At 35.4% G+C, this 11891-nt stretch overlaps 1 protein-coding gene across 4 annotated transcripts in view; it reads right to left on the bottom strand.

The window, feature by feature from the left end:
• Positions 1 to 1121: 1121 nt before the first annotated feature.
• The window catches only part of LOC118264200 (cytoglobin), a 43817-nt gene continuing 33047 nt past the window's right edge, over positions 1122 to 11891 (bottom strand). For all 4 annotated transcript variants that reach the window (XM_035576636.2, XM_035576635.2, XM_035576633.2 and 1 more), the window contains exons 3-4: positions 4066 to 4291; positions 1122 to 2701 (exon numbers count right to left, since the gene is read on the bottom strand). In XM_035576636.2, coding sequence (XP_035432529.2) covers positions 2561 to 2701; positions 4066 to 4291 — 367 coding nt within the window. In that variant the 3' untranslated portion in view covers positions 1122 to 2560. The remainder of the gene's footprint in view (positions 2702 to 4065; positions 4292 to 11891) is intronic.

Here is an 11891-nt window from a genome sequence, read left to right as displayed (position 1 = left end):
GAAATATGTAGATTATTTACAATTTGTGCCTATCTGAAACTATAATAGACCGTTCGTTATAATACTTGTGAAACTTAAACGTAACTGTCGAAATGTTATTATTGCAGTCTACCTATCTACCTACACTTTATATTTTAAATTGAAGGCGATGTGACAATATGCATGGACTAAATACACTACAAAATTAATTTGTGTATGGTAATTAGGTACCTAATTACGGTCAGTAATTTCTTATCTTATTTAGTATTCGATTGTTATCTACAAATTCTTATAAAAATAACTCTTTGCTTTCCTTCAACTATTTTAAATTGCTTTATATTGCAAAAAAAACAGATTTTAAACAAGATTGCCTTCAAAAGCAATACACCTTAAAAGCCGAGTTGTATTGTCAAACCAATCGATACATAATTGCGCCATTAAGCCACAATAATGCTGTTACTCGTTCCCGATATATTGATTTTTAGATTGCTCGTCCGTTGGAGGGAAGTCAGTCGTGTGGTATCGGCAGGGTAGAATATATTTGGACTACCTAGCAGGTTTACCGGGGTTCTGGCTTGAAAAGTTGGAGTAGGAACGAAGTTTTTAGTCAGTATGAGTCTGACACTCCCTCTCGCCTCACCCAAGGCTAGAGAAGTCATTGGATGATTTTCCTCCCTTAAAACATCTAAAACTAAAACTGTATAATACTTTTTCTATTACGGCCCTCACTCTTCCCCCGGGTTCTATCCGTTCTTTTTGTGTGGGGAAAATCATCCAATGACTTCTTCCACCTAGGGCGTGGAGAGAGGGAGTGTCAGACTCTCACTGACTTAAACCACCCCGTTCCGTTCCTACTCCTGGTTTTCGAACCGGAGCTGCGGTAACCGACCAGGCAATCTACAGCTCTGGAGTATGTACCTAGTACTTACATAGTTGACGGATACCAAGCAGCAGCGCTCTTTTATAAGGGTGAACATTATAAAGTGCGATCTCCAACCTGCGTGCCTAGTTTAGACGTAAGAGTTAGTCAAAGCGCCTTATATAGACGATGCTGAGGATGTCCATGGCCTAATCCAGCAGAGGATTGCTCTGCGCTGGGCCTAAGTTGATGATATAGGGATGTAAAAACGAATAGACACAACTATTTCATATAAAATTTAATGAACCAATAATTAAAATCGTTGACAAATATTGAATAATCATGTATTTACATAATATATTATTTTTTTGGTTTAACAAGTGTACAATGTACAAAAATCGACTGCTTTATTTACAAATATAGCTATGTACATTATGCAATAGAATGGAAGATGTTTGAAGCTTTATATCTAACCTACAATATTATTAAATGCGTCTTAAAACTATGATAAAATGACATTTTACATACATCTATGCCAAAACAATATAAACAATATTCAAGTGTTGATAAAATATCTAACACTCAAAAGTCAATGTATAAAATATTAGTTATATAGTTATGTATATAGAAATTCTAACATTGTATAACAAAAGAGAAAAATTGTGATACATTAAAATTTTTGGTGTTTACAACATTTATACAGCCTAAGGCCGTGACACGACAAAAGCTTAGGCCTTGCCAAAAAAAAAACAAGTAGGTACATAAAAAATAATTAAAACAATTCAACAATTAGAATAAACAATAATTTTAATTTTAATTTCTCACGAAATACACAAGAAAGTATTTTCATAATATTATAATTAATTGTAAAAATAGGAAATAAAATCGATTTCTCCCATCTTACTCGTTATAAACATAATGCAATTCAGTATGGTTTATTCAGCCTGATTTTCGACGGTGAAACGCAAACTCTATGACGGTAATTATTAAATTTATTATCCTTTAATGCGATCTCGACGGACCAGATTTTAATAAAAGATGAAAGGAAGATAACTGAAATTAATTCAAGTTAATTATTTTGTTGTTGTTTCAGAAGTTATGGAATGTTTATGTACCTATCTACTGACTGTCACAGATAGCCAAAGTAATTAATGACAGTCGTTTATTCAGCCAGTCTTAATAATCTATCTGTAGATTTGCATACCTATTATACTAGAGATAGAAGTATAACATAGGCTCCACACCAAAATGTGTAGATAAAGACAACGTCACGCCTTTTATCCGCGAAGGGGTAGGCAGAGGTGCACATTACGGCAACATTAGTGTTACAAGTCCCGGTTCAGACTTAGTACTATTACTGAGAAATTTTCGAAAAAAGCCTAGAATACTTGCCCGACTCGGGAATCGAACCCGAGACCCCTTGTCCGGCAGTTGCACTTGCGACCACTCGATCAACGAGTCAGTCAAAAGTTGTAGATAGATTATAGATAAAACTTTATGATATAAAAAAAATAATACAAAGACAGATAAGTTAATAAAACTGGCCGATATTCACAATTCAATTATCAAATTTTCAAATTGCGTTCTCATTCTATATTTGAATTTGTCGTTCGGTCATATCCCTATCATCGTACAACAGATCAAATCGAGTTTGCCTTTCACAGTAGCCATTGTGGATACTAAACTACTCGTTTATACTGTAATTGATTGACAATGTGTATGTTATCTGGTCTGCTCCGCTTTGTTGAGCGTCTCGAATATGTGCTTGTACCAGAAGTCCACGGCCTTGCCCCACGCTCCTAGTGTCGTGTCGTCCAATTTCAACACCTCTATGAACATTTTCACTATGACTTGTTTCAGGTCCTAGAAAAAAAAAAAACAATAGTTTGATTAGTGAAACAATTTTTTTTAAAAGCTTATTATTCGTTTGGTTTTTGAGCCATGGTTTTTTTTTTACGGATCACCTGATGGTAAGCAATCGCCGCCGCCCATGGACACTTGAAACACCAAAGGCGTTACAAGTGCGTTGCCGACTTTTTGGGGGTTAGGAATTTAAGGGTTGTTGGGGAATCGGGGATTTGGAAGGGTGGTAATTGGGCCTCCGGTAACCTCACCCACACAACGCAAGCGTTGTTTCACGTAGGTTTTCTGTGAGGCCGTGGTATCACTCTGGTCGAGCCGGCCCATTCGTGCCAAAGCGTTATGGTTCTCCCACACTTAAGTGGTGGCTTATGGTGGTTGGTTGCTATGTAATGTGTCACGGGTTTGATTACCTCTACAACATTTACTAAAACACTACTACAGACGTTCGATAATCGAATTAATCTAATTACCTACGTGTATTAAAGAAAAAAGATTTATAAACTTCGGAGTATGGACGGCGCAAAAACGATCTGTTGATAATGATGACCATTCATATTCTTTATTTAAATAGATACGTGTTAGAAGATTACTATTGATTGAAGTCTTAGTTTTTTGTGACGATTCGCATAAAAACTTGAAGTATTTATGTGTGTAATACAATAATAGACAGCCACACCCTCTCTCGTCATACGTTAGTCTAATCCTGTAATCTAATACATTTAACATGCAAATGAGCGTATCGCCCATATTTGCGGTTCACAAATTGAATTTTATTCAAGCATCGAACGTTTCCCCGCGTCATTTGAATTACGAACACGTCTACCGCGCAAGGGGCTTACGGAAGCAATAATTTTATAAAAAGAATGTGGATTCGTAATGTCATTTGATTTGATTCAATGTGAATTCGAATTTCGTATAAATCAATGTTTATGTCTGGTTGATTTAAGCTGGCAATGTTTTGTTGAAATGTAGGACAAAATGTCGCATTATTGGCCCTTGGAGTAGTAACTTTTAATAATGTAATTGAATACTGCCTATATTTATAATTAAAAATAGTCAAGTTTACATTTCCTATAGTATCTTGTTTTATGGTATAAGCCGGTAAACGAGCAGACCGATCACCTGATGATAAGCAATCGCCGCCGTCCGTGGACATCCGAAACACCAGAGGCGATACAAGTGCATTGGGAAGGGTGATTGGGCCTCCGGTAACCTCACTCATATAACGCAACTGTTGTGTCATGTCGGTTTTCTGTGTGGCCGTGGTATCACTTCGGTCGAGCCGGCCCATTCATGCCGAAGAATGGCTCTCCCACAAACAATACATATCTACTGCTGCCTACGTAATAAAATCATATACTCACTTGGAAATTTTGCTCCTTGATCTTTCTCCTGCCGTGTGACTCTCCGAGTTTGTTCATCATGGCGGCGACCACCTCCGGCTGGTTCAGGTTCTCCACGGCCAGGTTGAGGGCGGTCATCAGGTTGATCACGTGGGCCTTGAACTGCGGGTTCTCTAGGTACTGCTCTTCTGGCATACCCTTGATCATCTTGAAGAATTCCTTCGCAGCCGGGTATGCTGTGAAGAATCTGGAATGTGAAAATGTTAATTCATTATATTTCTTGGCTCCAAATTTTTTTTAAAAGGTCTGTTGCTCCTCTTTATGATTTTCCTCTCTTGTGTCGCGGGTCCGTTTACAAACTTCCATTTTTTTTTAAACGTTGCCCCACATTAGGATTTTCTCCTGTGTCGTGGGTGAGTTTACAAACATACAAGTTCACGTGCACATTACACCCAGACCCGAAACAACAATTTGTGGATCACACAAAGAGTTGCTCCGTGCAAGAATCGAACCAGCTACAAGTTGTACGGTAGGCAGTTTCCTAGCCACCGCGCCAACTGTGCAGTCAAATGTCTACTTGTCAAATGGTTCCAAGCAATAGTCTACTTCGGGTCGGTTCATATCTGTCGTAAAATACGTCGAGCGTATCATCGGTCGTACTGACGTATCATCGGTTGAGTGTGAACGGTCAATTGTTTTTCTATACATTTAGTCCATTGAAATGTTACATGTGCTTTACATTTTTAGAGGACGCAATTTTATTTTTTGATCATGTAGGGGGGTCAATAGAAGCTTAACTTGAAGTTTGTGGGGTCGCCACCCTTGTCCCTTGGCCGCCATCTTGGAAAAAGGGATGGAAACACTTTTTTTGCTATATCTCGGAAACTATGCATAATATTTTTTAAACTGCGTAATAAAATTTTTAAAATCATAATTTGTAGAATATTATTTTGCCTACAAATATGTTTATATAACTTTATGCCCTAAATTAACAATTAAAGAAGTTATAAGTAAAAAAGTGAATTTTTTTCAATAAAATTTTCTCTTTTGCTCTGTAACTTTTTTTACATTTTATAAATAAATGGCTTCAGACCAATCTTGTAGAATATTTTTCGAGAAAAATTTGTCCCTACAACTGTTTTCAATTTCATTCATTAGAAACTCAGTTACAGCGCTCCGAAGCTAACCGGGTTCGTCAAATTAGTCCAGTCAAATAAGCTTAAATTAGGTAAGAATCTCGGAATGCGAGATGACCAGCTGTAATTTTGTAAATACTTGTAAATTGACCCCCTAAAATTGTCTCAAAACCATGGTATATATGGTAGGGTGTAAGCAACTCTTAACATTCAGGGTCAAAGGTCCCAAAAATCGTTCTTTTGCGGTTTTTTGGAAATAACTCATTTCCTATGGGTTTTTGGTATTTGTATTCAATATCAATATTGTAGAATACAACATTCTCTACAACTTTTGTCTAAATTTTTTTTTATATGGTGAACCGTTGTAGAGTTTGAGGGCGGAGAACGCACGGTAAATTTTCCACTTTGGAAGCGTCTATCTTTCAAACAATTGAATTTGACGAAAAATGGTTTTAGAAACCATAACGTCTTTTTTAATGTCCTCCAACCATCACGGATAGATTAGCTGAAAAAAAAATGTCTGATGTGATGCAGTGACCGTGCGTTCTCCGCCCTCAAACTCGACAACGGTTCACCATATAAAAAAAATTTAGACAAAAGTTGTAGAGAATTTTGTATTCTACAATATTGATATTGAACACAAATACCAAAAACCCATAGGAAATGAGTTATTTCCAAAAAACCGCAATAGAACGATTTTTGGGACCTTTGACCCTGAATTTTAAGAGTTGCTTACACCCTACCATATATACCATGGTTTTGAGACAATTTTAGGGGGTCAATTTACAAGTATTTACAAAATTACAGCTGGTCATCTCGCATTCCGAGATTCTTACCTAATTTAAGCTTATTTGACTGGACTAATTTGACGAACCCGGTTAGCTTCGGAGCGCTGTAACTGAGTTTCTAATGAATGAAATTGAAAACAGTTGTAGGGACAAATTTTTCTCGAAAAATATTCTACAAGATTGGTCTGAAGCCATTTATTTATAAAATGTAAAAAAAAAGTTACAGAGCAAAAGAGAAAATTTTATTGAAAAAAATTCACTTTTTTACTTATAACTTCTTTAATTGTTAATTTAGGGCATAAAGTTATATAAACATATTTGTAGGCAAAATAATATTCTACAAATTATGATTTTAAAAATTTTATTACGATGCATAGTTTCCGAGATATAGCAAAAAAAGTGTTTCCATCCCTTTTTCCAAGATGGCGGCCGAGGGACAAGGGTGGCGACCCCACAAACTTCAAGTTAAGTTTCAATTGACCCCCCCAACATGTTCAAAAAATAAAATTGCGTCCTCTAAAAAATGCATTATTCGGCCCTCAAATTGTAACATTTCAATGGACTAATTTGTCTGTTTTGGCGTTACGCGACGCATGTCCCGTCAGATAGAATCGACCCTTAAAGTTGGTACGCGGACATTCAGTGTTTTTTAAAATAATATCGATTCTACCAAGTTGGCTTTATTGAGATCACAATCTGCTCGTTAATTTATAATTAAAAATAGTAGTTAATGTTTAATTAAGTATGAGTAAACTACGTAAATTTAAACAAGGTCTGTATGCCAAGTTTTATCTAAAAGTAGTTCAGGAATGACCCTACTGGATAACTTTAAACGAGAAAAAATAGTGAGTCGTTTTCTTGAGAATAGAACCTACAGGTAGGTCAATTTTTAAGTTTCCAAAATGTCCTATTGGATTGCAAAAAACTGTATTTTTCCAACGTGTGCATTTTATAAAAAAAAACAAGCTTCTGCCGGCGGTTTCACCCGCGGTTCCGACGGATAAAAAGTGTCCTATATGTTATTCCAGATCATAACCTATCCCTCTTCCAAATTTCACACCAATCCCCTCAGCCATTTCCACATGACTGAGTAACAAAGACACACACAAACAAACTCACAAATATTGAACAATAAACTGTTTGATAAAATCTAAGTAGGTTACCTAGGTACCTAGAAAGTGCCCTTGTCCAATGCCTTCTTGGATCCGATCAATATGTTGCAGTAAACGTGATGGCTCCCACAGACAATTACCTCAAACGTTTTCTACTTTTACACTCGATCGATGTGACCTGACTTGTTTTAATACTTAGCCAATGGCTACGACATACTCTGGTTTCTTATAAGCGTCTAATGCTGAAAAGTTTGCATCGAAAGGGTCACACATAGTACTTAAAAAGTTATATTGTAACATATTTCGGCTAATTTCTGTTAATTTTGACATCATCATTAGAATTTAATTTAAAAAGTCGATCTAAATCCCATAGATTTTGGGTTGAAATCGATATTTCGCTATAGCCGCTTTTAGCAGACACCTGGGCCGTAGCGCTCTCTGATGAATCTGAACCTTTAAGTTTAAATTACGATTGAAGATTGCAGTTTTGTAATTTTAATACTTAGTAACAAAATATAACTAGTCTCTATGTTGTAATCAACTCATAGTGATTGTCATATTTGATGATGTTTTGTTTGCAAATATCCTGAAGACTAATGTAAAGGTCTTTTAACCTCTTGTATGTCGTATACAACGTGTAACAAAATACCCATATACATCAAGAAGCCCTGATGAATACAGGTTGAATAGAATCTCTACACAAAGTTTCAGCTCAAAATACGCTTCAAAAAAAATTAGTACCAAATACTTGGTATCGCATGGTTCTTGATTTCAAATCATACAAACGTGCCACAACACTAGGGGTCACTTGCCAGTATTACGAAACATTTCTTCTGTCAATCTGATCGCCTAGTACCTGTCTACCTAATTTTGATTCGCACTGCGGCGCGATTTGAAAAATTCATAACTTGGTACCATGAAAACATGAGTTAAAAAAACCCTTCCCGTATCGTTTCTTATGTTATCTAGAAACCGTGCACTTGATATGTATACCCCCTTTTTGTTACACGTTGTATAAGACACAATAGAAAATACATTGTGTCTCGCGTGGATCCACGTTTGGGCACACGAAGGATTAATCAATGTGTGGCCATGTAATCCTCAATTTAAAATAAGTAGTCGAGTGAAGAGCTTTTGTACTCGTGTTTAATTATAATTTTACAAAAATGTTATAGTTTTTCTAACTGTTCACCGTGCCAATTTGGCATCGTTTTTCGAAATGTTAAGAAATACCTACTATGTATAGAGTCTTACATTCTTGCAATAGGTACGTTTAAAGTACCTACCTATTTAAATACATAAACGTGTATCGCTTGGGTAAAAGCCAAAGAATTTGCTGTTCGAATAGTCTAGTAAAATGTTGTCGCTAAATCGTTGAAATGAAAAAAAAATCGAAAGAATTTTTGACTATCAGTTAAAGGTCGGTCGGTTTAACATGAATCCATAGTAATTGTCTACTAAGACAACATTCCCTTTGATAGGTGGAATTGCTCATTTTTTTTTCTACCTTTATAAGGCGTGGAAACAGATTGAAATCTTCTTAAAAATAATTATCAGGTTCAAAAAATAAAATACAAAAAGCTGAGCAAATTCAAATCGTAAAGATCCGTTAAATAACTCGATATGGCCGACTGACAGTTCCAATTTCAATTTTAAAACGGAGACATTTTTAAATAACCTAGTTCTAGTTCTTACCACACTTGAGTGGCGTTTAATCATACAAACTAAAGACTGACTCAGAACTCAGAACGTGGCGGAAAAAGCTACAAATCAAACATAGCGACATATAGCTGGAAAATGGTTATTAAGTCGTTCCGACCACAGCCACAGCTGTACTACATTTCCCGGGAGCCGTAAAATGTGACATTTATACTACGAAGACGTAAAATTTTAATGTGTTACCTATGTAGGTAGCGCCGTGAGTTTTGTTGATTTTAGCTAAACTAATTGTTAGTACGAGTTAGGAACAGTTGTGAAGTTTAATGTCAAAGGATGGTTAGATATATTGCTTTTTTGGTAATGACCACCTGATGGTAAGCAATCATTGCCGCCCATGGACACCTGACACAAGCGCGTTGTCGGCCTTTTGGGGGTTAGTAATTTAAGGGTTTTTGGGGAATCGGGGATTGGGAAGATTGTGGGAACTCTCAATCACACAACGAAACACAACGCAAGCGTTGTTTCACGTCGGCTTTTTGTGAGGCCACAGTATCACTCGGGTCGAGCTGACCCATTCGTGCCGAAGCATGTCTCTCCCACACTTGGATTTGATTGCATTGCTGTGCTGTGTTTCATTAATTATAATGGGTGAGTATAAAATACTAATTACAATTTCTACTTATTTAATCTTATAAATAAAAAATAATAATAAGTAGAATCTGCAAACAATCTAATACATAGGTATTTTATTATCTGTGACACTATCATTAAATAAAAGATGGCGGATTGTCAACGTGAGTAATGTAGACAGCAAAAGCCCGCCATTTCCAATTGTGGAATTTTTATGTGGACATTTCAGCTAAACAGCCATTGTTTCAAAGAATCTTTGTGTAGTGCTTTAGGCTCGAAGCTTTACTGTGGAATTTCTATGTCCATGTAACTGTAGTTTTAGTCATGTTTGTGTTTACCGTGCGTGTTTACCGACTAAAGAAAATAATAGTACGTATGACATTTTGGGCTTTCTTCAGTAAGTTCGTTTATTTATTTTGAAAACTGTTATTGTATGCCATTGTGAAAGATGATGATTATTTTGGCCGTTTTCAACTACCCCTAACCCATCTCTTAATTAAAAGTAACTTTTAGTGTGATGAAGCACGTAAACTAAGTCCTTACTGGAACTGTTAGTGGTCACTTATAGATTGGTGAAAACCTTACTTATAGATTGTATTAACAAAACTATTTTTTTTAAAGTAAAAGAGTAACGATGGAGTTGCTTGCTCTTTCTTCTCCATTCGAAGCTACACTTTGGAACGACCGCCTAATTTCACTGACGGCCCGATTGACGGACAATCCAATTTGACGTTTCAAAAGTGCCTAATTAAGGATTCATCCATAGTATACAGGGAGCCCCGTAACCTGTTATGCAGTCCGCAACTACGGAATTAATAGTACTAACTTACTACTTGTTGATCGACTACTACGTACGAGTTGACCGACAAATGCTATACTTAATATTCGTTTATATAAAAAAAACATACCTAATATAATTATAAATGACGTCATTAACACTGCTAGACAGATTCGCGTTCCATTTTATATAATGACATAGAAATAGATAATGGAATTAAATTAAATAACTATTATAAAAAAAAAGTAACGAGTCACGCGGACGTCACAATTGGTGTTCACACATTGGGAGTAAAAAACGAATCTTACGATTAAATATTTATTTATACTTGTATTCATTCATGTTTTTTGTGTATTTATACATACGTAAATACAAGTTGTGAAACTGTTTGTGCGTCATGGGGGCATAATTATAGACATATTTGAATACAAGATCACGCCCTTTTTTGCAAAGGAATTATGGGTCAATCTCCAAAATGTATTCGTGTGATTGCTCTGACCAGAGAGGTTATTATGTGTACCTCATTGAAAATAACACACAAATACCATTTGAATATCATTATTTTCAAATATCTATAGGTAAAAAGCCAGGGTGATCATAAGAATTCGTCCGTTTTTGACCAATAACATCCAATAATAACATCATCATATACGTCCAATTTCACACCAGTCATACAGCAATAGTACCCATGCCTAGACATTATTTTTTAAGTTATGCTCCAATAGAATTATTTTCCTCTGTCATGTCCTAATGAGTATCTGACTTTTTTTGATGACGGGGGAAACCTTCAAAACCTTCAAAATGCGCCAAATTCTTATTATTTATATCTTAAATTCTTATTTTTATCTAACCTAACGACGCGACTGCACTAATGATTTAAACAAAACACTCAATTAATGAAGGTTCATCAATCTTCACTCAGTTTTTGTCTACATTTTTTGTTTAAGGTGTAAAGTTTACATTTTGAGGTGTTTTTACACTACGCGTGAAAAAGTATTGATTGTATTATAATAGCGATTTCATAATATAAGTATTGTTGAATCATTTTTTCATGGTACTTTATTAGTTTAATTTTATTTTAGGAAGTAAACGTCTATTCTAATGTAGACACGATATGAGTATGATTTGCATATATGAGTAATGAGTATGAGTAAATTAGTATATTAGATTTTTTTCACTTTATTATTACAGGTGTGGTTGACTGGTCCGGTACTTGAGTGGTTGCTAGTGCAAGTACCGAGTAAGGTCCTCGGGTTCGACTCTCTAGCGGGTTACCGAGGCTCCGACTCGAAAAGCAGGAGTAGTGGTTTTTAGTCAGAGACTCACACTGCCACATTTTACGCCCTCAAAAAAATAAAAAAATACTAAAATGTTCGGGCGATGTATAAATTGGCTTTTAGTAGGTAACTAAGTAAGTTCTCTTACAGATACTTACTATATTAAAATAATATATTTTTTAAATATTAATATTTTTGTTTTAAAGTTTAGTTTGGTTTTAAAACCGGACTGACGAGAGATTCTTAAATAATAATTATGTAATCAATAATGTATTACTTATTGACTTTAATTTAGAAACTTGATTGGGGAGTGCTTAATATTTAACAGATATCATGTTCAGTATTTAGCATATTCTTTAATTATTATTACTTTCTATTTTCGTAAAGGTAAACAAATCATATCTTCGTTAGTTTGCTATTTTAATACCTTTACTATGAGTATAAAAAATGAAGAAAACAATACCAAA

This window comes from Spodoptera frugiperda, chromosome 26 (genome assembly GCF_023101765.2).
Source record: "Spodoptera frugiperda isolate SF20-4 chromosome 26, AGI-APGP_CSIRO_Sfru_2.0, whole genome shotgun sequence".
In the NCBI taxonomy this organism is placed as follows: domain Eukaryota; kingdom Metazoa; phylum Arthropoda; class Insecta; order Lepidoptera; family Noctuidae; genus Spodoptera; species Spodoptera frugiperda.
Note: the sequence above shows the minus strand (reverse complement) of the source record. Positions and strands in the feature narration are given on the sequence as shown.